Source organism: Pelodiscus sinensis, chromosome 3 (assembly GCF_049634645.1).
Source record: "Pelodiscus sinensis isolate JC-2024 chromosome 3, ASM4963464v1, whole genome shotgun sequence".
NCBI classification, from domain to species: domain Eukaryota; kingdom Metazoa; phylum Chordata; order Testudines; family Trionychidae; genus Pelodiscus; species Pelodiscus sinensis.
Window position 1 is genome coordinate 39233416 of NC_134713.1, and position 20119 is coordinate 39253534.

Sequence of the window (20119 nt, forward strand, 5' to 3'; positions counted from 1 at the left end):
GAGACACTGGATGAGTGGATTGTGGAGATCGTGAATGCGGGTATCACATGATACGAGAAGGGAGACAGTGATCATAGTAATGGTCATATCTCTGATGGTGAGTTGGAGAGCGTCTTGGAGAGTAGCCTCTGGACGCATCGCATCGATGTGAATATCCTGAGCATCTTGAGGATCTTGGTGAGATAGATCTCACAGAAAAGCGAGATGGAGAACGAGAATAGCAAGAGTAGTGACAGCGGTAGTGACGGTATGATGGTGATCGATGAGGTGATCTATGGTAGTGATCCCTGGTGGAGACATAATGAGAAGTGTGATGGTTGTTTGAGCAAAATGAAGCTGGTGACCAGGGTCTCGGGTGGAACCCAGCTCGGTCTGGCATGAGGGAAGGTGTCCGAACATGCCTTGACTTCTATAGTGCCTTAGTCGGCACCAAAGAATCAAGAGGGGAAGACGGTGCTGTTTGAAGTGGGGTGGCTCCGGTTGAATAGCTGCCATGCGGATGAGCCAGCGATGTCGCAGGAGCTAAAAGCTGTGCCGGTGCTGGAGGAGGCTGCGGTGCAGAGGGCTGCATGGTGCCGATGTTTGCCTGTGGTGCCTGAGTCTGCACTGTTGCTTGCGGCACCATGGAGAGCGTGGTCACAGCAGCCGGGCTGTAGTTGTCTGCACATGTGCAGCATAAGCCAGTGCCGGGTCCGCCACTGCCAGTTTTAATACGGCTGTTAAAGCCATTGCCAGTGCCAATTCCGCCCGTGGCCCTTTGCAAGGAGCCAGCATCGGGTCTTTGGGATGAGCAAGGTTCGGGGCTGAGGCACTACGGCCCTTGCCCATCTTCTCCGTAGGGTGTCTCGGCAAGAAGCCAGAGGTGCCCAGTCTGACCCCACACTCCTTCGCTGCAGTAGCTCAGCCGGTTTGTGGAGCTCCTTTTTGGGTGAACGAGCTGCATGAATCCCAGAAGCAATGGAAGACGGCTCGCCCGCATCACTCTGGAGGGTTTTATTGAATAAAATTACTCTGTCGCATTTCACGATCGCGCCTGGTGCGCGCTGTCAGTTTCATAGAATGCGAGCACTTCATCGGGATGTGCCCATCCCCCAGACATTTAACACAGCGCAAATGCCCGTTGGATGCGGGCATGGCATCCTGACACTGTGAACATTTCTTGAAGCCAGGCATGGTCTTTACAAGTTGCAAACAAGAAAACAGATTTTTTTTTAAGGCTACTGAACACAAACTATAAGATTAGGACGGGAAAACAAAGATTTTGAAAACTAACTAGACTAACTATTAACAACTACACTAACTACAAACTGCCAAGTGGCAATTCAAGTCTCTAAGTAAAATCCCTTTTTCTCCTCAGGCCGGAGAGGGAGCACGTCCTAGGTCCGTCTGCGGCCACGGACGGTTGAAAGGAAACTGACAAGCTGGCCCGCGCAGAGCTGTAACAGCTCGAATGGTGCAAGACAGCAGGAGCACATGTGCGGGCTGGCAGGGATACTACTAAGGAAGTTTCTCCATTTGCGGCACTGGGATGAGCCCAGCACCTCGAGTGGAGTACCCTCGGGGACACTACTCAACGAAGAATGGAGAGGGTCCATAGAAGAGCAACAAGAATGATTAAAGGTCTAGAGAACATGACCTATGAGGGAAGGCTGAAGGAATTGGGTTTGTTTAGTTTAGAAAAGAGAAGACTGAGGGGGGACATGATAGCCGTTTTCAGATATCTAAAAGGGTGTCATAAGGAGGAGGGAGAAAATTTGTTCATCTTGGCGTCTGGGGATAGAACAAGAAGCATTGTCCTTAAACTGCAGCAAGGGAGGTTTAGGTTGAACATTAGGAAAAAGTTCCTAACTGTCAGGGTAGTCAAACACTGGAATAAATTGCCCAGGGAGGTTGTGGAATCTCCATCTGTGGAGATATTTAAGAGTAGGTTAGATAAATGTCTATCAGGAATGGTCTAGACAGTATTTGGTCCTGCCATGAGGGCAGGGGACTGGATTTGATGACCTCTCAATGTCTCTTCCAGTCCTAGTATTCTATGATTCTATGATTAATCCACCCTCAATTTGGGAGACACAGAAACATGCCATGTTAAATAATTTAGTAAAATACAGTTACATAAAATAGGATTCTCCTATAATACAGTGTAGGAATTTAGTTTAAATATAATTTAGTTTAAATACAAACTTTAAATGCTGGTAACTTTTGCTTTTTCTATTTTTTTTCTCATTTTTTCTCACGTCTACTTTCATTTTTCCATTTCTCACCATCTTCTCCTACATTGTTCTCTCTCTGATCTTTCCTTTTGTGGTTTTGGTACTTTCCCGTTCTTGTATTTCTTCTTGTCTCCTCCCCAAACTTCTTCATCAAATTTCTTTTCTTCTGTGGTATGAAAAACCTCTTATCTCAAACCATACTCATCTCTTTTTCCCATTTCCATTCAGCTATACACTAATCCCAATTTGTGTCACACACAAAGTCCTATGTACACATCTCCAACCCAGTTTCTGCTTTCACCTCAGTCCTTTTTTTGTTTCCTGTTGCCCCTTTCTGAACATATTTTCATCTCTTCTATGCAATCTACTAAGGAAATGGTTGTTGACTCTTTCAGTATGAATGTAGGGGGAACAGTGGAGGAAAACTACCCCAGAATCAGTAGAAAAAGCAGTTGCTGCTTACTGAGATCATCTGACCATCTCTTTCCTGCTTCCTTAGTGAGGCTGCACAAGCAGTAGCTTGTGTAGTATTATGTCATTTAAGCCTTATATAAGTATTAAGAATTATATTTAAAACTGAAGTGTTGTAAACAGATAATTTTTATAGTGCTACATTCATCTAAAGAGTAGACAGCTGGTCACCATGTATTTGACTTTCCAGATAACAGAATTGACAGTTTATGTAGTTTACGATATGAGCTGCTAAGTTTGGAAAATCAATAATGTTACATAATTGCATAAGAAAGCTATTTAATGGCAGTTTCTGTTTCCTAGGTGGATCACAAAATGCATTGTACAATTCAATAAGGTTATACATATCTTGTTTAATATATTTTAATAGAAGCTTTCTTCTGGTTATATTAGAACTTATATATGCAAATTATGTGTTAAATAATTGATGAAGCACCTTGTTTTCTTCTAGTTACAAGTGATGCTTTTCTTCACTAATATATTTAGACAGTAGTTCTCTTCACAGCAAGATTTTTGCTTAGCATTTTAAAGGATATTTCAGCTCCTGCAGTGATGACGGCCTATTTAGGAACAGCAAGTATAATTTACTAACCTGATTTATGAAGCAATTTATACAAAGTAGTAAAATAGCATTGTATACGTAGGGATATGTATCTTTGTTGAAAAAATTAAATTCTTTAACACTTGGGGAACTTTGTATTATTACATTTTATAATGGAACAAAGTAGATCAGAGTAATTATCCCTCTTGTTTTATTAAAGCTTTACACAACTGTTAGAGGTTAATGCTGCTATTTATTTCCTTACTGTCAAATGTTACACCATAATAAAATCTATGTTACTCAGTAAAATGAGGAATAGGGGCATTAATCCTTCATTAAGCAACAATAAGTGATGAGATATAATTCTAGCTGTATATGTATCTACATCTGGATAAATATAGCAAAAATATTTCTGACACACAAGGATCAAATTCTGAAATCTGGAAACAGCTATTCTTGTAAATAAATTTCATGACACAAATAGTTCCATTACTTTTTCAAATTATATGAATGTTTACAGGGTTTGGCCTTTAATCTGCAACCTAAAAATACAAATAGTACAGTTTTAGCTGTCCATACTTATTTCAGGGGAAATGATCTTTGCAACTGACTGTGCACCATATGTTCTGTATTCTGGTTAAAGGGCATTCTGAAATACTGTAATATAGGATGTTATTGACATGCTAAGCTTACAGTGTTAATTATTTAAGTCTGTTGTTTCCTAATATTGTAATTAGTCCATCAGTGAATCACTGGGGTGGCCCTTCTCATTTACAGAGAAGCCTGGTATAAACATTGGCTTGAAAAATGTTTTCTTCTAGAAGCTGTTGGATTTGAAACCATGGAAAGTTTGGAACTGTGCATGGACATATGGGGAGTTTGGATCTGGATTCTCTAAAATGGGCTTTTTTTAAATTAGTTCAGTGCAATACCACACATACGAAACATCTAATTTCAATATTTATATTACTGAGCAAGTACTAAACAAATAATCTGTTAGAGTTACTGTGAGAATCATGACTTCACATGGCCCGTCCAGAAGCAAGCACATGAATGTCTGGAGCTGGTTTCAGCTATTGATATACATCCCCCATGCCATGAGCAGAAGTTATGGCAAGATTGCCTCAATTTCCCCTTCCTTCTTCCAATTACCATATAGCTTAGTGTCTGATAGTTCCTCACTATGATTCTAATGCTATGTCTAGACCACTGCTAGCCTCCCCCTCTTGGGGATGGGGCAAAAATCTCTAGCAAGTTAGGAAACCAGTAAACCTAGTGAAGCGTCAGCAGTGTCCCATATCTTGGGGTTTTACCTCTTTGCACTAGAGGTTTTAATATCATCTTTGCTAGGTTTGGTGGAATAACTCTTACTGCTTCCCACCACACTCCTCATGTAGACTATTTCCCAAACTCTTCAGAGGTCTTTGTAAGCTTTCTCTATACTAAATAGTTAATTTAAAATTAAATTAATAAAAATTAAGAAATGTAATTTTATGTTAACAGTCTTCTATGAGTATTATTTTAGTTTTATATCACAAAGTATTATGTTAGCCATTTCTTACCCATCCTGAATAACACATAATGACGTTCTCCCCTCGCCCCCCTTCTTAATGCTGAATCATCAGCATCATCCTATTCAGGAATTAGCCATTGTTACTAACTACCGAGTAACACAGAGTGAGCCATTAATTCACCTTAATGTGTTCCACCAATCAATACTGAATCTGTAAAATCATTTGTTCTTTGACTCTACATGGCAAAAATTATTGCTAAAAATAACTCATTTTTTTGTTTCAGTTGTAAGTCTGAGGACTGTTCAGAATATAAAACTTGTGTGATAAATATTAGTAATTTTGGTAATATTAGCCAATTACAAACATATTTCTCTGTTTTTAAATAGGTGAATATTATCTTTGATATATAGCGAAACATGCCTTAAAATGAAGTGAAATTTGCTTCAAGGGAGTTTAAGGAGACTTTTACTCACATTAAACATATCTACATCCAGAAACAGCATTGTATTAGAATATGCATTAACTTACAGGACTTTATTAATAACATTAAATACTTGGTGTTGAAAATGTTACCCAGTTGCACAATAAACAAACACTATTAAACACATGTCCCTTCTGTATGCTGTGTGTTTAACAGTGGGTATATGGGTATAATTTTACAAAATGCCTAAGTGACTTAGATTGATCAGGAAACATCTTTTATTGGGCAAACTTCTGCTGTGTGTGAGGCTGTGTCCAGACTCCATGCCTCCGTCGACGGAGGCATGTAGATTAGCCAGCTCGGAAGAGGGAAATGAAGCCGCGATTAAAATAATCGCGGCTTCATTTAAATTTAAATGGCTGCCCCGATCTGCCGATCAGCTGTTTGTCGGCAGATCGGGAGAGTCTGGACACGATGCCCCGACAAAGAAGCCTTTCTTCATCGACACAGGTAAACCTGGTTTCACGAGGCTTACCTGTGTCGATGAAGAAAGGCTTCTTTGTCGGGGCATCGCGTCCAGACTCTCCCGATCTGCCGACAAACAGCTGATCGGCAGATCGGGGCAGCCATTTAAATTTAAATGAAGCCGCGATTATTTTAATCGCGGCTTCATTTCCCTCTTCCGAGCTGGCTAATCTACATGCCTCCGTCGACGGAGGCATGGAGTCTGGACACAGCCCGAGAGACAAGCATTCAAGCCACACAGAGCTCTTCTTGAGGTCAGCATAGGTATGTGTGGTTTGAACATCTATCTCACTCACGATCCTCTTCTCTCTCATATCTGGAACTGATCTGGGTATTACGACATGGCCTACAGGTCACTACTTAAGGTTAATCTATACTGCAAAAACAACAACAAAAAAGGCATGGCCACGAGTCTCAGAATCCAGGTCAATTGACTAGTGCTTAGGCTCTCAGTGGGGCTCTATAAATGTCCGGGCTTGAGCATGGGCTAGGGCTAGAGTATGGACTCAAAAACCCAGTACAGAGGGATGGCCTCAGACACCTGGATCCAGGCTTAGTCCAGATATCTACAGTGCTATTTTTAGGCCTATAGCCTCTGAGATTCATGGAAACAAGTCTTTTTTTCCCTGTAAGTGTTGATGAACTCTCAGTAGAAAAATCTTACACTGCTATTTTAGTCTTGTAGCATGAGTCTGAGTCATCTGACCGAGGCTCTGAGACTTGCAGCTGTGTTCGCTTATTTTATTTATTTATGTTGGCAGGGTAGAAAATTTTAAGTGATATGTTCTGATAGGATGCATGGTGGGCTTTTCAAAAGTACTCATCTCTGCTTTCATTTAAGTCATTTAGTTTTATCATTGGCTTGATATACAGCAGAGTTAAGCCAATGCTGAGTGCTTCTTCATATCCCACTCATAAGTGCCAACTGTAGACAAAGCCTCATTACTAAAATTTCCTTTTGATTATATAGCATTTTCTTCAGAGGGGGAGCCAAGTTAGTCTGTAACCGGAAAAAACTTAAAAATCAAGGAATAGTCTAGCAGCACCTTAAAGACTAACAAGACTACATGTTTTGTTAGTCTTTAAGGTGCTGCTAGACTATTCCTTGATTTTTAAGTTTTTCCAGTTACAGACTAACTTGGCTACCCCTCTGAAGAAAATGAGTTGTTACATATGACCTACTGTTCTTCATATTCTGCATGAATAGGATCCATCCAAATGTGTTGTGAGGAAGACACCTGGGCCAGTATGGTAGAAAGGGAAACGTTCTTTCCCAACCTCCCCCCCTCCGCCCTCTCAATGGAGTGGTTAGCATAATGCCCACACCAGATATATAAGGGAGAATGGGTGATGATGAACCTGCTCCATGAATAAGAGAGGAGGGTCCCAGCACAGTCTGACCTATTAAAACTCTGAAGTCCTGAGTGATGAGTCAGCCACCATACTGGCCTCCTTTCCATCTGTTTTACTTCTCCCCACTCTCTTCCGAAGCCTTCACGAATCACTCTGTAATTCCACTCAGCCAGACAAACAACAATGGAGAGTGGTGAATTGCTGGATTGGTTTTGGTGCAACTTAACAAGTGAAGATAAATGCATCACAGAGACTATAATAATTTCCTACCATGTTATAAACATTCTAATATATAACGAAGCCCAGACAGAAGTTAGTACTTTTTACAGACTAGTATAGATTAAATATTCTTTGGGTTTTGCATCAACATTCAAAGTATGGATGAAGAAATAATGCTGCTCTAAAGATCTCTTCTGTACTACTCTAGCATCCACATTCAGTGTGTCACTTCTCAATCAAAACTGAGAAGCAAGTTTTAAAGTCTATTTGCAAGCCATGAGGATTATGTCTAAGAAGGGCTGACATATATATGGAGATAAGTAATTGTTTACTACCTGGATATATATACACTCTATAGTGTAGGGCAGCGTTTCCCAAACTATGGGCCGTGGGAAAAAAATACCGGGCCTCAGCATGTCTGGTGGCTGCCGGCAGGGCCAGCCTCAGGCCAATTCGGGTCCCGCACCCCTGAACCTGGAAGTTCCAGAGAGTTACAAAGCCGGGGGCCCTGCTCCACCAATATGTGGAGCTGGGTCTTTCCCCTGGCTCTGCCTGGAGCGGGCTCCGGCCTCCACGTGTCCTCCCACCCCATCCGTAGAGCATCCCTGCCTGCTGCTGCCCATGTGTGGCATTGCATGTGGGTGGGGAGGATGCCCAGGCGTGACGTGATGTCATGGCCCGTGATTTTAAAACTCTTTGGAGGCACATGGTGGGGCCACACTGGCTCCGGGTTCAGCCTCCAGGGCCTAAGTGTGGCATCCAGCTCAGCGATGTGAAGGAGGTGGGCGAAGGGGGAGAGTGGAAGGAGAAGGGGCTTGGGTGGGGGGTAGGGGAAGGCACCAACGGACAGGGTTTAGGAGAGAGAGACAAATGTCAGGGGGCCAAGTCTAGACAACGAGGGAAAGGGCAGGAGGGGAGGTGTCAGTGGGAGGGGGGACAGGGTGATGCTGGAAGAGGAGAGGGGAAGGGCACTGGGGGCTGGAGGAGCTGGTGCTGGGAGAAGGCTTGAAAGAAGGGGTGGGCATGAGGAAGGCCAGGATGGAGCAAGTCATGTGTGAGGGCACAGAGGGGCAGGAGGGGAAGGGGCAGAGAGTGGTGAGGGAGTGGGTATTAGGGAAAAAGAGGGCAAAGGGGACAGGGACAGTAAGGGGGGGAAGCATCAGGAGGGTGAAGGGCTAAGGGAAGGTGCAGGTGCCAGGGGATTCTCGGGTGAGGAGGAGGGGAGATCTGGCCACCGGAAGCAGCACTGGATGGGGGAATCGGGGCAGGCTGGGGAGATTGGGGGACCGGTTGAAGCAGGGCTGCCGGGGAGTGTGAGGTTGGGGGCAGGAAGCTGGCCGGGGAAGATGTGGGCGTGGGGAGAAGTTGCCGCCGGAAGGAGGGCTGGACGCAGGCAGCGGGGCTGGCCAAGGGAGATTGGAAGGAGAAGTGGGGGGGACCTGGCTTCCCGGGAGGGTGTTGGGGAAAGTGGGACTGGCCAGAGGCGCAGCGGGGGGAGCAGAGGGGAAGGAATGAATTGGCCAGCGGGGAGTGGGACTGACCAGGCCATATGTAGATCTTGGGGCACTGCCCCCATTCCCCCCACCCCCCACAAAGCACAAAGCATGAGTTAGTCCGGCCCGGGGATTCTATTGTCTCCCCACTCACACACACCCCTCGAGTAGTTGCGAACTGTCTGGCTGGTAGACACACTCATGCAGCCTGAGCACATTTACCAGCCAGGCAGTTCGAAACTACAAACTGATACATCTAGTAATAATACAACTTACCTAATGAGAAAATATCAGACATGCTATAGGTCTGATATTTTCTCAGTTTGTTTTTTATGTGTTTATATTTTTGGGCTGCAAAAAGCAGTACTGAAAAAAAAGGGTTCCAACTAAAGTAAAAAGTTTGGGAAACCCTGGTCTAACCAGCTTTCTGTGTTTCTTACAGTCCATTTATCCAATCCATATTCCTTAACTTGCTGGCAAGAATATTGTGGGTGACCATATCAAAAGCTTTGCTAAAGCTGGCATTTGGGGTTTTGGGAGGACCAGAAACAACTTATTTGAATATTCATCATTTGATTAATGAATACGCACATTTGAAAATGAACATTACTGGTCCTCCAAAAGTTCGTGAATGGATTTACTGGTCACTGTGTCAAAAAGTTTGGGAACCCCTGGTCTAGGGCTATGTCTACACTACAAAGCTTTTTCAGGAAAAAACTTCACTTCGTTCCACACTGCAATTGTGTTCTTTAAAAAAAAAAAAAAAAAAAAAAAAAAGAACAGAGGGGATTTTCTGACATTGGTAAACCTCTTTCTACGAGGAAGAAGCCTTTTTCCGAAAGAGCACTTTTGGAAAAAGGCGTGTGGATGGGAAAGAGGGAATTCTTTCGAAAGATGAGGAAAGATGAAAAAGCACAGGCCTGCAGTCTAGACGTAGCCTAACTGAATTGTATTATTAAGCTCTATGATGAAAGTACCTAACATTGTATTAGGTACCTAACTACCTCCATATATATATTGTGGACATTAATACTGTAAAAATTTGAGTAGGAGAGCTTAAGAAAGAATATCAATGTTTATTATTGTTTACCCTGTAATTGTACTGCTAAATTTCATATTAGCAGTGTGCATGGCTATTTTAATACTAACAACACATTTTTAGTCCTGTGTTAAGAAGTCAGACATGATATAGGCATCACAAGCAAAAGAAAAAATATATATATTATTATATTTGAAGTCAACAGCAGACTGTCTTATAAACATTTTTCCTAATAGCCTGCCTTACTTTGAATTCCTATAATTAAATGTGGTATCTGACAGGATATGCTTTGAGAGCGTATGCAGAGATCACATATGCTTTGAGAGCGTATGCAGATACCCACCAGTACCTTACGAATAATAGATCAGCCACCCATTTGTATACACACACACCAAAGACCTTGGATAAGCTATACGCAGCTAGACCTTGCACAAAATGTTCTTCTGTGTCATACCAGGAGAGCACGATCTTTAAAACAGACACTTATCAGCCATTTCTCATTTAAGGAAACACACCAAAATTATGGCATATGCACAAAGAGATGCACCAAGGGAACAAAGAATAGAATCAATTGCCCCATTGACTGCCTTTAGAATAGTGTGTCTCAATACATCTAGAATTGCACAAAACAAGCCAAGTGTACCCTTAGTTTTTACTCCACTGATTTAAGTGCAATTACATCAATGATTCATTTATTCAAATGTATTTATGAGTATATAAACACTTATACCTAGTTGCAAGTGAACCTAGCGATCTCCTCTGATTGTTCCTAGATCTGAGGACCCCTTATATCCACAAATTGTAGGTACTGTTTTCACTGTGGTTTTAAACTTCACCTGATTCATGGGGACCAGAGCTCTCAGGTTATTGCTTAACTTGTGAAGCGTTCAAGTGAAGAGGAGGCACAATTATTTAAAACAAAAATTAGTTGGTAATCTCTAGTTACCAGCATTATTTCTCTCACAGACTACATACTGAGAAGAGAGACAAAAGGGACAACTATGCTGCTCTAGAATCCACTAGACATATGGAGAAAAGAAGGAGCTGCTGACCTCCTCCCCTTCCTCAGATTCTTCTCATTTTGCTAGCAACTTGGGGAAAAATAGAAGTTGCTAACCCACTCCCTCTTATAGCACATGCCGGCAAAGAAGCAGCCATGAAGACACGCCACATGCTGGCCATACATAGGTGGCAGTTTAAGAACTTCTGAGAGACTGAATTAACTAAGGTCAATGGAAGGATTAGAAAATGGAAAATCTCAACCCAGAGTCCCAGAAGCCAGAAGGAAAATCACTGCCTTTACCCCCATTTCTCAGTAGACAGAGAGAAGAACATAAATATTATGATCTCTTCTCTTCCCCCTTAACCCCCCATATTATCATTTGACATATAAAATCAGTTATGGACAAATGAAACAATAGCACAGCTTTCACAATAATTGTTCCCCAGCATTTCTGGGCTTTGTTATTGTTATTTGTTTATTTGGCCTCCCTTGCACTGTCTCTCTCCTGAATGATGTTTTTTAATGAGAATAACAAAATATATAATCATTCTAAAGATAATAACAACAACTTACAGACAGAATTTTTGTGGTTACTGTCTTTGTTGGGCAACATCTTGACTCCTCTTGACTTCAATTCAATTGCTTTTTTCACTGTCAAAAACAAGCAGATAAAGACCAAGTTTATTGAGACATATAGTAAACACGCTGTATTCACAATGCATGTACTAAATGAAAACAAAGCAATGTGGAGTCATACTACTAGAAATGGAATTTACAGTCACTACTCAAGTAGCCCAATTTACTCAGTTTTCCCCTGAAACCATAACAATTTAATTATGTATTAGAAGAAAGTTGAGCTCTTTAGTTTTTATTAGCAGTAATAACAGGAATATTTTGACTTCTAACAGAATGCTTAAGTATCATTAGAGCCAGGAAGAAAAGACAAAACACTCCTAATAATAACATGCTCACTATGGATTTATATTTTGTATTGTAGATTACAAAAGTTAAAAAAAAAACTTTTACAAACCCAAGTTTTGTTCTACAATACATGATTTTTGTTTTGTTCTACAATACATGATTTTTGTCCCAAAAGCACACATCGTCCTATGCTATCTTTTCTCATAAGTTTTTTAAAATTAAAAATAGACACAGACACATGCAAATATGCTCTAAATCTACAAAATCTAGATCTATATGTTAGTGTACACAAAAGTAATTGCTTTACAATCAAAGTTGAGTTTGCTCTATGTAAGAATAATGAAGATAATCTTCAAATTACATCCTTAATGAATGTTGTACATTTACTGGGTAGTTCTTGTTTATATTCAGTCTTACACTTTTTTCTTGGAACTCTGTATGTGACAGTTAATGGTTTTAAAATTTGCACATTCATACTAAAATTCATAAAGTTTTCATTTATATGAATATGTATTTATTTTCAAATCATGTATTCATACTAAGAAAAAAACTAGAAGAAATACATTTGCATATTCTCTCACCATATTAACATGTAAAACTGGTTAATTCTACTTTTAGGCAATATACGGAGCTATCAAATTGTGCATTACTATATGTACAACATGTACATAATCATCTCAATATGTTGAATGACAGAAGGGTGGAAACAGTATGGCTACGTCTACACTGGCATGATTTTCCGAAAATGCTTTTAATGGAAAACTTTTCAGTTAAAAGCATTTTCGGAAAAGCACATCAAGATTGGCAGGATGCTTTTCTGCAAAAGCACTTTTTGTGGTAAAGCGTCCGTGGCCAATCTAGGTGCGGTTTTCCGCAAAAAAGCCCCGATCACCATTTTCGCGATCGGGGCTTTTTTGCGGAAAACAGTACTGTGCTGTCTACACTGGCAAAAGTGTTTTGCCCAAACGGGAGCAGCATAGTATTTCCAGAAAAGCACTGATGATCTTACATGAGACCGTCAGTGCTTTTCCGGAAATTCAAGCGGCCAGTGTAGACAGCTGGCAAGTTTTTCTGCAAAAGCACAGCCTATGTTGGCTAATGTTTGTCACATTATAAAAAGGTGTATTTAATTTTGTTTCTTTACTAGAATGCTTTGCTGCTCTTGCTTCATCAAAATATCATCTGTACTATTGTTGTGTTGGTCCTAGAATATTATAGACACAAAGGTTACATCTAGACTGCAGCACTTTTGGGATACCAGAGATATTCTGGAAAAGTAATGCCATGTCCAAAGAAAGCGGCCGCTTTTTCAAAAAAGATTTTAAAAAATGCGGACGTGCTCTTTTGCTATCTTTGTAAATCTCATTCTACGAGGAAGATGGGATGTGTCAAAAGAGCAGGTTTTTCCAAAATTTGGTGCTATGTAGACATGCCAAATTTTGGAAAATCCTCTTACAACAGAATAGGGCACTATGAAATTTGGAGCAATTTCATACCCCAAGTTTTGTGTTTCCCCATGCAGCTCCGTGTTCTGCATATGGGTGGGGACAGCCCTGACATTATTACCATTTTTAAAATATTTCCATAGCTTTCTCACAGCAAAAACAACATATTAAGAGGAGATAAGTGCATTGAATTCATTTTCCCTTTCTCCATAACACTCAGTTTCTAGTTCTTGTAAGACTTCAGTTCTCAGTCTTTGAATATTTTCCAACATCTACATTCCCAGAATTTATTATTAATTCAAATGCAATCTGAACAAAACAATGTAAAGCCAAACTCAAATACTCCTTTTAATAAACATAAACTAAATTAAATTCTACTAAAAGGAAAATAGCCTTATAAGGTACCACTTATATGCACCTTACAAGCTAATGTAAATAGGAATCACCAAATTTACCTACATAGAGAGAAGAATCAGCATGTTAAGAAATCAAAGTAAATAGTGAAAATACAGGAGATACTCACACAGAAGGTAGATTCAGTGTTAATCTTTCATGGGGACTTAGATTGAAAAGGAATCCAAGTAAAAGTAAATGTACATCTCCAAAAGAAATAAAGGAATCTTCACCCTTGCATTTAAGGAATTTTATTATCAAGATCTCTTTAAGAATGTGCCAGTATTTTACCCACAGCCTAAAGAAGTGAGAGCTTAGAACATAAGAACGGCCATACTGGGTCAGACTAAAGGTACATCTAGCCCAGAATCCTGTCTGGCCACAGTGGCCAGTGCCAGGTGCCCCAGAGGGGATGGACCAAAGACAACGATCAAGCAATTTGTCTACTGCCATCCTTCTCCAGACTTTGACAAACTGAAGCCAGGGACATCATTCCTTACCCCCAGGCTAATAGACTTTTATGGACCTAACCTCCATGAATTTATCTACGGGTATGTCTACACTACAAAGGTAATTCGAACTAACAGACGTTAGTTCGAATTAACTTTGATAGGCGATACACAGGCAAACCGCTAGTTCGAACTTAATTCGAACTAGAGGAGCGCTTAATTCAAACTAGGTAAACCTCATTCTACGAGGACTAATGCCTAGTACGAATTAAGTAGTTTGAATTAAGGGCTGTATAGCCACTTAATTCGAACTAGTGGGAGGCTAGCCCTCCCCAGCTTTCCCTGGTGGCCACTCTGGACACCACCAGGGAAACTCTTCTGCCCCCCTCCTGGCCCCGGAGCCCTTAAAGGGGCACGGTCTGGCTACGGTGCCCATGCCAGGTGCAAGCCTGCCAGCACCCAGCCAGCAGACCCTGCACCTGGCACGGCACGAGCCAGCCACCCGCTGCCACCCAGCCCTCCACCTCTTCCTGGGACCAGGCCGGCGGCTCCCAGGAGCCTGCCCGGGGCCGCAAGAGGCGGGCACCCGCCTGGTCTAGTGCAGAGATCGTGGACCTCATCCACAACCTCCGCACTAGGCACAGGAAAGTGGCCATGTAGGGCAGGATAACTGCCTGCCTGGCCACCCAAGAGCAGGTGTGCATGAAAATCAAGGTGGTCCAGTGAGACCCTGAGCCCTGAGCTTAGAACGGCCGTACTGGGTCAGACCAAAGGTCCATCTAGCCCAGTAGCCTGTCTGCCGACAGTGGCCAAAACCAGCTACCCCGGACGGGATGAACCGAAGACAATGACCAAGCCATTCGTCTCGTGCCATCCATCTCCAGCCTTCCAAAACAGAGGCCACGGACACCATTTCTATCCCCTGGCTAATAGCATGCTATGGACCCAGCCTCCATGAATTTATCTAAGGGTATGTCTACACTATCCCCCTAGTTCGAACTAGGGGGGGTAATGTAGTCATACGGAGTTGCAAATGAAGCCCGGGATTTGAATTTCCCGGGCTTCATTTGCATAAAGCCGGCCGGCGCCATTTTTAAATGCCAGCTAGTTCGGACCCCGTTCCACGAGGCGTACAGCTAGTTCAGATTAGGAAGCCTAATCTGAACTAGCTAGTCCGTGCCACGTGTAGCAGCGCAGCATGGGGTCCGAACTAGCCTGCATTTAAAAACGTCGCCAGCCGGCTTTATGCAAATGAAGCCCGGGAAATTCAAATCCCGGGCTTCATTTGCAACTCCGTATGACTACATTACCCCCCTAGCTTGAACTAGGGGGGTAGTGTAGACATACCCTAACTTCTCTTTAAACTCTGTTATAGTTCTAGCCTTCACAGCCTCCTGCAGCAAGGAGTTCCACAGATTGACTATTTGCTTTGTGAAGAAGAACTTTCTGTTGTTAGTTTGAAGCCTGCTACCCATTCATTTCATTTGGTGTCCTCTAGTTCTTCTATTATGGGAACTAATGAAGAACTTTTCTTTATGCACCCTCTCCACACCACTCATGCTTTTATAGACATCCATCATATGCCCCCTCAGTCTCCTCTTTTCTAAGGGGAAAAGACCCAGTCTCTTTAGCCTCTCTTCATATGGGACCTGTTCCAAACCCCTGATCATTTTAGTTGCCTTCCCCTCTCCCACCCTCTCTCTTCCCCTCTCCCAACTCCTTTTCCCAGTCTCCCCGAGTTTTGTTCAATAAAGAAAGTTTCTATTTTTGAACACACGTGTCCTTTATTTTGTACATCAGGAAGGGGGTCTAGGGAGGGGTAAGTGGAAGGAGGTGAGGGAGGAATGGGGTATGAGCTCCCGATGGGGAGGACTGGGGTGGCTCTGCGGGCTCCTCGGGGTGGAAGCTCTCCTGCAGCCCCCCGATTGACCCCCTCCCCCCCGGATGGCAGCCTGCGGCAAGTGCAGCCAGGCTGATGGCTGAGTGCTGTGATGTGCCAAGTGTGGACATTCAGGGCACTCCAAGACAGGACTGCTTTGCTGTCCCTCATTGAGTTAGACAAGCAAGCAGGGAACCCCTGAGAACTGTCTGGGGTGGAGGTCGGGACCCTTTAAGCACAGCCCTTGGCTAGCCTGAGACAGCAGCTCCACGCTCTGTCCTAATCTGATGCCCTGCCAGCACTGCTTCCGGCCATCCTTAACCTCGGTTCAGGGTCCACTGAAAGTGGACATGCTAATTCGAATTAGCAAAACACTAATTCGAACTAGTTTTTAGGTCTAGATGCACTAGTTCGAATTAGCTTAGTTCGAATTAACTAATTCGAATTAAGTTAGTTCGAATTAGTGTTGTGGTGTAGACATACCCTAGCTCTTTTATAAACTCTCTTATAGTCCTAGCCTTCACAGCCTCTTCTTGTAAGGAGTTCCACAGGTTGACTGTGCACTGTGTGAAGAAGAATTTTAGTTTTAAACCTGCTACCCATTAATTTCATTTGGTGTCCTCTAGTTCTTATATTATGGGAAAAAGTAAATAACTTTTATTTATTCTCCCTCTCCACACTACTCATGATTTTATAGACCTCTATCATATCCCCCCTCAGTCTCCTCTTTTCTAAACTGAAAAGTCCCAGTCTCTTAACCTCTCCTCATATGGGGCCCGTTCCAAACCCCTAATCATTTTAGTTGCTCTTTTCTGAACCTTCTCTATTGCCAAAATATTGTTTTTGAGGTGAGGAGACCACATCTGTATGTAGTATTCAAGATGTGGGCGTACTGTAGTTTTATACAGGGGCAGTAAGATATCCTTCATCTCATTTTCTCTTCCTTTTTTAATAATACCTAGCATCCTATTTGCTTTTTTGACTGCTGCTGCACACTGCATGGATGTTTTTAGAGAACTATCCATGATAACTCTAAGATCTCAGTAAAACTCCAGTGGTCCGGCATCCAATGGTCCAGCACTCCTGATGGTCTGGCACCATCTGGAACTCGGAAGTGCTCCAGGCAGCCAGACAATTGGAGCTGCTCTGCCCCCAGCTTTCCCAATTCAGCTGTCGCTGAAAAACACCAGCGGCTGACTCCGGGAAGCCCAGGTCAGAGGACCCCAGCTGCTCTGCCCCGGGCTTCCCCGAGTCAGCCGCTGGTCAGTTTCAGCAGCGGCTGACTTGGGGAAGTCTGGGGCAGATCAACTGGGGTGCTGCCGGGTTGGGCCCGCAGTGCTGAGGGGTGCATCCCCCCCACTCCATACCAGACCCTTCATAGCCCCCCCTTCCGATGGGCTGGCATATTTGATAATCCAGCACCTTTAGGACCCATGGGGTGCTGGATTATTGGAAGTTTACTGTAGTTGTAGCTAAATTACCGCCCCCCCCCCATCATATTGTATGTATAGTTGGGGTTATTTTTTCCAATGTGCATTACTTTACACTTATCCGCACTTAAATTTCATTTGCCATTTTGTTGCCCAATCACTCAGTGTGGTGAGATCTTTTAGAAGTTCTTCACAGTCTGCTTTGGTCTTGACTATCTTGAACAATTTAGTATAGTCTGCAAGTTTGCCACCCCACTGCTTACCCCTTTCTCTAGATCGTTTCTGAATAAGTTGAATAGGATTGGCCCTAGGACTGACACCTCTCCATTCTGAACATTTACCAATTATTCCTACCCTTTGTTTCCTGTCTTTTAACCAGTTCTCAATCCATGAAAGGATCATTCCTCTTATCCCATGACAACCTAATTTACACATGAGCCTTTGGTGAGGGATCTTGTCAAAGGCTTTCTAGAAATCGAAGTACACTATATCTACTGGATCCCCCTTTTCCACATGTTTGTTAACCCCTCCAAAGAAGTTCACCTCTTTACTTTTCTTAAAATAGTCCTCTTACATCATCTTACAAACTTGCATCAAAATATGACTCAGAAATACATATTATTTACCCCACCCAACTGATTGCACTAGCCAACCCACATGATAACCTCTCTCATTCTAAAAATATACACACATTCTTTTATTTTCAGAAAGTATTTGCTGAAGCATTGCTCTTCACAAGAGCATCAAAATAAATGGCTAGTCACCTCTCGTAACTGTTGTTCTTTGAGATATGTTACTTATGTTTATGGCCCTAATAAATTCATGGTCTGTTATTGAATCAGACAGTCATAGAATACTAGATCTAGAAGGGATATCAAGAGGTCATCCACACATGGCAGAACCAAGCACCATTTCGATCATCCCTGACAAATATTTGTCCAACCTGCTCTTAAAAATCTCCAATGTTGGAGATTCCACAACCTCCATAGGCAATTGATTCCAGTGTTTAACCACTCTGACAATTAGGAAGATTTTCCTTGTGTCCAATCTAAACCTCCCATGCTGCAATTTAAGGACATTGCTTCTTGTCCTATCCTCAGAGATTAAAGAGAATTATTTTTCTCCCTCATTCTTGTAACCTTTTTATGTACTGGAAAGCTGCCATCATGTCCCCTCTCTGTCTTCTCTTTTCAGTCTTCCTTCATTGGTCATGTTCTCTAAAACTTTAATCATTTCCTTGCTCTTCTCTGAACCTTCTCCAATTTCTTTACATTTTTACCGAAATGTGTCCCGAACTGGACACATTACTCCAGGTGAAGCCTAATCAGCACAGCATAGAGCAGAAAAAAGCCTTCTTGTGTCTTTCTCACAAGACTCCTGTTAATGAATCCCGAGAATGATGTTTTCTTTTTTTGCAACAGTGGTTAATTGGTAATCTGAAGCTGGAGCCCCACTGTGAATTTACCACTAAAAAACTCCAGCTTCTTTGCCTGCTTAGATTTGAGCATTGGTCCCCATTGCTTGTCTCTCCTTTTTGTGTAGGAGTTTGGCGCACATCTGAAGTACAGTAAATCACACAAATCAAAGCTCAATTAATTTTAATGTTATTGATGACTATATTAAACAATATTAGTCTCAGTATTCAACAATGAGCAACCCCACTTGTCATATCTTCCCATCAGCCATAGCACTACAGAAAATCATAGAGCACAAACAATTGTGTGTTAATCTCTTGTTCACTATATCACATTGTTATTCAGAAAATGTAACTCTACAATTCAAGTATTTATCAGGGTAGTACCATCCTGGAGTCTCAATATATCTGTAGGTGATGTGTTTCCTTTTAATTAATTTAGTGATTGTTATTATTATTATGGGGTGTATGGGGTGTACAGGGAGGAGTAGCACCTCTGGTGTAGGGGCATGTCATGCCCTTTCAGGGCAGCTTGTCCACCTTTGGTCCCCACTTGTCACTCAGCTCTCACCTGTGGCTCCTACTAGCTGTAGCATGCGCAGCGGCCACACCCCAGGCAACAGCTTCAACAGGCTGGCCAAACCAGGTTGAGAGTAGCCGTTGGGTCATTGACCTTCGGTGAGATAGGGACTTGTCTATCCCATGCATGTGAAGACAGACTCCGGTGGATTGAGCGGATGAGATCTAGAATAGATCTAGAATAGGACCAACGGTCATAAAGGTGGTTTCTGCAAGCGATGTGGTATGCTAAGAGCACGGCAAGACAAGAAAGATGCCCTGGTCAACCACTGCGCCCAGCCCATCTCCAACCGTCTTGACTTTAGTCCTGCCATTGGAGCAAGATGGAATCTGGGAAGAGAGAGTGAGGCTGATTATGTGCACCTCTCCCTTACTTTAATCCAATTCACATGCAAGTCTTGACATCTGACATCCCCTAACTTCTGTAAACCTCAAAGTCCTGTGGCGATGGGCGAGCAACGAAGCAGCAAGTGTAGATACACTGGGAGCTGTAGCCGTGGACCTGCACACAAGCGGCTCAGGTCTAATGGTCATCTTCTTGCTGGCCAAAGCAACAGCTGGATTCGGCGTCTACCTGAGTGACTGAGCAGCCCTTTTTAGGATCGCACTGCTCACCTCCATAGCAAGAGAAAGGGGCTAGAAAAGGTGCCCAACATTGTTTGCTTCACAGAACCCTGGCCAGCTTACCGCGGCTGGAGGGGATCCCATTTCATGCGGTCGAACAATAAAACTTCAAAAAAAAACGCAAGGTGACACCACTCACTATTGGCACATGGAATGGACGCAGCAGTGACAAACATCGTGAATCTGGAGTTGG

General features: G+C 42.7%; 1 protein-coding gene across 2 annotated transcripts in view; it reads right to left on the reverse strand.

Annotated features, from left to right (window-relative positions):
- The window catches only part of CSMD1 (CUB and Sushi multiple domains 1), a 1865804-nt gene that overhangs the window by 650333 nt on the left and 1195352 nt on the right, over positions 1-20119 (reverse strand). For both annotated transcript variants that reach the window (XM_075923597.1, XM_006137767.4), the window contains exon 7: positions 11366-11443. In XM_075923597.1, coding sequence (XP_075779712.1) covers positions 11366-11443 — 78 coding nt within the window. The remainder of the gene's footprint in view (positions 1-11365; positions 11444-20119) is intronic.